This window comes from Hibiscus syriacus, unplaced genomic scaffold, assembly GCF_006381635.1.
Source record: "Hibiscus syriacus cultivar Baekdansim isolate YM2019G1 unplaced genomic scaffold, ASM638163v2 tig00110339_pilon, whole genome shotgun sequence".
NCBI classification, from domain to species: domain Eukaryota; kingdom Viridiplantae; phylum Streptophyta; class Magnoliopsida; order Malvales; family Malvaceae; genus Hibiscus; species Hibiscus syriacus.
In genome coordinates, this window is record NW_024062692.1 from 1023604 (window position 1) to 1028934 (window position 5331).

Here is a 5331-nt window from a genome sequence, read left to right on the forward strand (position 1 = left end):
GGAGGGGTCTTTAATGGCAAACCTCTGGTAGCTTCATCCTAACTATTAACAAATTCCATGACGGTAATCCCATCTAACATAGAGTGGTTCATGCTCATCCCAATACAAAATCCTCGACATTAGAACTTAGTCACATGGAAATCAAGAAGAAGATAACGTGAATTTTTATTTTTTTTAATTGTCACCGTAACACTTCTGTTAAAGGTTTAACGAGAGTTCACAACTAAAGGACTTAAACCGTATGTACCGATAACATAAGGGATCAAGTGAGGCCTAAAACAAAAGAGACTATTTTTATAGTTTACCCAAAAAATTATTATCATTCTCTGTCAAGTTCTTATTTCAAATAACCTTGTATTCCTTATATATTATAACTTATAATAAATAATTGGGTAAACTATATAAATGATTCGACAAATTCTATGACACTATTATGTTAAATCACTAAATGTTTCGATTATCAAAAGTTTCAAAATATTCATTCAACTATTTATATGTTCTAAACTCATCTTTTTCTATTAAAAATTGAAGGCCTTTAGAGTTTGAACTACGGTATGATAAAATCTTATCCTAGAACCGTTCGAGCTATATTTTGTGGATAGAGTCTATGTTTACATTAGACTGTCGAGTCAGTGCTTGAAACAATGTCATTGAATCAATGCTTGAAAACAACGATACCTATAGACATCATTAAAATTATAACTTTATCATATCTCAGTTAACAGATTAACGTTAAACTTAGACGATTGTTAATTTTTTAACAGAAAAAGGCGAGTTTAAAACATATAAATAGTCAAATGATTATTTTATAACTTTTAATAGTCAGAGAACTCAAAAAAATAACACATTATAGTCAAGGGACCATTTATATATTTTACCCTAAATAATTAGCACGTAAAATCATTGTTATTAACCACAAAACGTCATCAGTACAGATTCATGATCATACAGTCCTTTACCTCCAATGAGATAAATTCCAAGAATTTTTCTGGCTTAATTAGAATCCTCCAAATCACTATTGTCGTTTTACATCTAATGACTTCTTGAGATAGTTTCGTTTAACCAAATTAATAGCATGACACTTGTACCACCTTCGACCCGGTCTAGTCGAGAACCGGATCAACAATGTCACATTGACTGAAAGAAACCAATAACAATAGCTTTATTAATCCTAATTAAGTGAACCAAACAGGATTCTAAAGAACCTCGAATCTTTTAATTGCTATATCAAGGAACAGAAGGAAAATGAACAATATTCTTTTAAACCCAACCAAAAACCATCTAATCTAAATCACTTGACAATAAAGGGGAAACCCAAACTACTTAACAAATCTGAAATATAATCTATTATAGCTAAACGCAAATTTCAGACTAGTCAAAGATCATATACATGTAGCAGACTAGCACAGGGAAGTACCGTGACAGAGGATATGGTTTTAGCTCATAATCGTGTAATTTGCTGTCTTTCAATCTAAATTTATGCTGGGACTCGGTATTTAAACCCTGCTGCTTCCCCTTCTGCCGCGTCCGGAGAATCCTGATAAAGGTCCCTTCTTCTGCATAAAGAAAGAGAGGAATTAGAGGGGTTGTATTGTACAAGAGGATACAATAACTAACAGAGATTGTTTTCTTACACTGTCTCCAGTCTTTACCATGAATGCGGGTTTCGGCTTTGATTGCCTTCTCATAAAAGCTCTTTGAAACTCTTTCTTTTTCTCTTCAGCCTTCATTTTGGTGAGACTAGGCCTGTATATGATCACAGTCCGACCAATTTGACCGACGACGATTGAACCAGTTGCTTGCTCAAGTTGGCTCACCACAACCTCTAGCTCTCCGGGACAAGTCCGGTGAATTTTGATCTGTTAATGAAATTTGAAGTTGAAACACAGATATGCCAAATATTTCTCAACTCAAAAGATGAAATAAGAAAGAAATCACACTGCATCTTCACCAACAGCAGCTTCAATCTCAAACATTGGAGATTCATATAAACTTCAATTCCCAATAAACATAAAAATCAAGCTGGAATTTTCTGCTTACACACACAGATTCTCTATTCAAATGGAGATGTAACGGTGACAAGCAGTTCTAACTTCTAACCTGATAATTTTAAACCAACTTGAATATAATAGGAAAATTAACTACACTGTAATACACTACCCATAGCTGAGAATGCATCAAATTACATGAATCTATAACTTCAAAGCAAATACAACCACATATTAAATTGGACATCAAATTACAAAGAGAATTAGGAAATTTATCATGATAATTCAAAGAATATCCAGTGTCAAAAGCTAAAGGACTTAAACCCTAAACAGCATAATTAAAAAAAATGAAAGATGGTACCTTTAGAAGTTCATTGGCTTCAAGGGTCTCGAGAAAAGAGGAAATGACATTATCAGTAACACCAGATTTTCCCACCAGTTGACACTTCAATTTCTTCCCTAAACCATGTGCATACGAAGCCAGCTCTTTCTTCTCCTTAATAGTCAGATTCGGCAGTTTCACATTCTTAGCCTGGGTAATTCCTCCGACCACCTCCAAACCCAAATTTACAGGGCGACCTTCTTCGCCATCTTCAATCCTAACATCATCTTCGTCATCATTACGACCATGTTCTTCGACTTCATATTCAAAGTCTTCTTCTTCTTCTTCTTCTTCTTCTTCTTCTTCTTCTTCTTTGTGTAGCAAGGATAAAGGGTAGGTGTCATTTTGGTTTGAAATTGAGGAATAGGTGATAGAAGAAGATGAGCGGATTTGAGGGGAGAGAGGAGTATAAAGAATAAGAGCGAATGGGTTTTGAATAACAGGGATTTTATTGTGGATTCTCGAGATTGAGATGCAGAGGGGGTTCGGCATGAAACCGAGTGTTGCCGCCATTACTGGCACTGCAATGGGTCTTCTCGACACAAGATATTTTTGAATAAAGTTCGATGATGATAACATCAATCCAGAATCGGTAAACAAGCTCAATTTGAAGTGGTAGGATAAGCCTGCCTAGGTGTTTGGTTTAATGGTGTGATTCTCAATTAAGTTTTATAAGCTCCTCCCGTGTTTGATTCAGCAGTCCTCCATGACCAAAATAGAGGGGAAGTTTTATGGGTAAAGTATTAGTATGATGATTTAATTATTATTTTTATTTTGATTATATTTTTAAAATTTTATTAATTAGTTTATTTAATTATTTAAGTGTATCGATCAGCGATATGTCGTTAACATTTAATGAAACTACTGATATGATCATTAATAAAAATGATATATTTATATATTTAATCTTTAATAATTATATATTCTATTAATTTATTCTAATTTTATTTTAATTTAATAAATTAAATCTCTAATAAGATGGTAATCGCGTATCACCATTTAGTTAAGAGCAAATTATAAAGGAGGTTGGGAGGACTAAATCTGATTCTAATGAACGGAATGCAAACGTCTAGTTACTAAACCAACCTTAACATTTATGACATGTTTTACATAATAATATGTGTATGTTATATTGTAGTTAATACCATAAAATAAGAAATAAATGGTCAAGGAGAGATTTAAATATAGGCTACAAAGAGAATTTGGGAGTACCAAACTACAAAAAGAAATATTATATTTGATTAATAAAGATTTCATATATATATTTTAAGTATTAATTTATACAAGATTAAAAAACATAAATTTTATATTTGTATATTTTTAAATTAAATTAAATATTTATTTTTCATATTTATAATTCAATGATTATATAAATAATCTTAAAATGAGTCTTTCAATTTAATTAATAATTTTATTTTAAAAAATATATGAATCATTTATATTTTAATTATTTTTTTATTAAATTCTGAAAATGTATATTCTTAAAAAGTATACATTCTAATAAAATATGAATTAAAATGTATAATTATTTGTACATTCTATTATTTACTAAAAATAAAAAATAATAATAGGGTAAAGGATTAGTGATTTTGGTATTAAGGATTTATTAAAGATTAAAGTTTAAGGATATAAGGGACAATTTCGTATTACTTTTGAAAATTATAGTTTAAAATTTAACTATTTGAGATTGTCTTTAAAAATGATTTTAGAAAGATAAAACATCCACTTTAGATATTATATTATAGATTAAGAAAAAGAAGAAGAAGAAATCCCCAAAGAAAAGTCCCCGAAGAAAATGCCACGGGAGTATAACTGGAATATACCAGAATTACTTCAGATACCGGAAGAAGAGTTGGTAAAGATAGCAGTTGATTGTTACACAAAAAATTATTCGTATCAAGAAAGATGATTGTTTTGATACAAAGGAAGACTTGAAGATAGCTTTGTATACGAAATGTGTGGAATATGGCTATCAACTAAAAGTTAACAAATCAAGCAAAGATCGTTTCGAAACAAGGTGTATAATTGACAAAAACTGTATGTGGCGTATGATTGCAAAGAGGATAAAAGATTGCGAAATGTTTCAAGTTAGGACTTTTATTGATAAACATACATGTTCAAGAACTCAAGTTTTTCCTCACCATAGACAGGCAAACAAAAAGGTGTTGGGTGGTTTTCTGGCTGAGTTAATGTTTTTGAATGGAAGGGTATATCGGGGACATGAAATTATGACTGACATGAATGCTCGGTTCAAGATTAGTATCTCATATTCTCAAGCTTAGAGAGCCAAATGTTATGCCTTGGAATTGTTGAGGGGGTCGCCAGAAGCATCGTTTGCCCAACTGTCGGCTTATTGTCACAATTTAAAGCTGAAAAAGTATGGGTCGGTAACTCATATCAAAACAGATAGAGATGGACGCTTTGAGTTGCTGTTTATCGCCATTGGTGTTGCGGTTAGTAAATCAATATAATTTTGTTGACTCATTTTTGTTAGTTACATGCATTTCACATTTAAATGATTATATTTCTTGTGTATATGATTTTGTAGATTCGTTCGTTTATTAATTGCATGCGCCCAGTTATTATAGTTGACGGAGCACATTTAAAAGGTCGATACCTTGGAGTAAACTTATTAGCAGTAGCCATGGATGCTAACAATGGGATACTGCCAATAGCTTACGGGGTTGGCAAATCTGAAACCTCTGATTCATAGACATGGTTTATGGGGCATCTTAGGGATTGCATAGGTCCTATTATCAATCTGATAATCATATCCGATAGGGCAAACTCAATTGATAATGCTGTTAGAAGGTGTTTCCCATATGCTTTTCATAGACTTTGTGGTGTTCATTTGTATAGAAATCTAAAATCAAGGTCTACTGGTATAAAAATCACAAATGGACATACTGGAAGGCTGTAAAAGCTTATCGGGAAGTGAATTTTAATAAGCATATAAACTGT

The 5331-nt window shown here is 31.9% G+C and overlaps 1 protein-coding gene across 1 annotated transcript; it reads right to left on the minus strand.

Moving 5' to 3' along the window:
- Positions 1-1462: 1462 nt before the first annotated feature.
- LOC120120447 lies at positions 1463-2966 on the minus strand. Its single transcript, XM_039140080.1, has 3 exons — positions 2350-2966; positions 1681-1859; positions 1463-1556 (listed from the first exon to the last, which is right to left on the minus strand). Exons 1-3 carry the CDS (start codon positions 2947-2949, stop codon positions 1478-1480), a joined length of 858 nt encoding a protein of 285 aa, XP_038996011.1. The 5' UTR covers positions 2950-2966; the 3' UTR covers positions 1463-1477.
- Positions 2967-5331: the final 2365 nt, after the last annotated feature.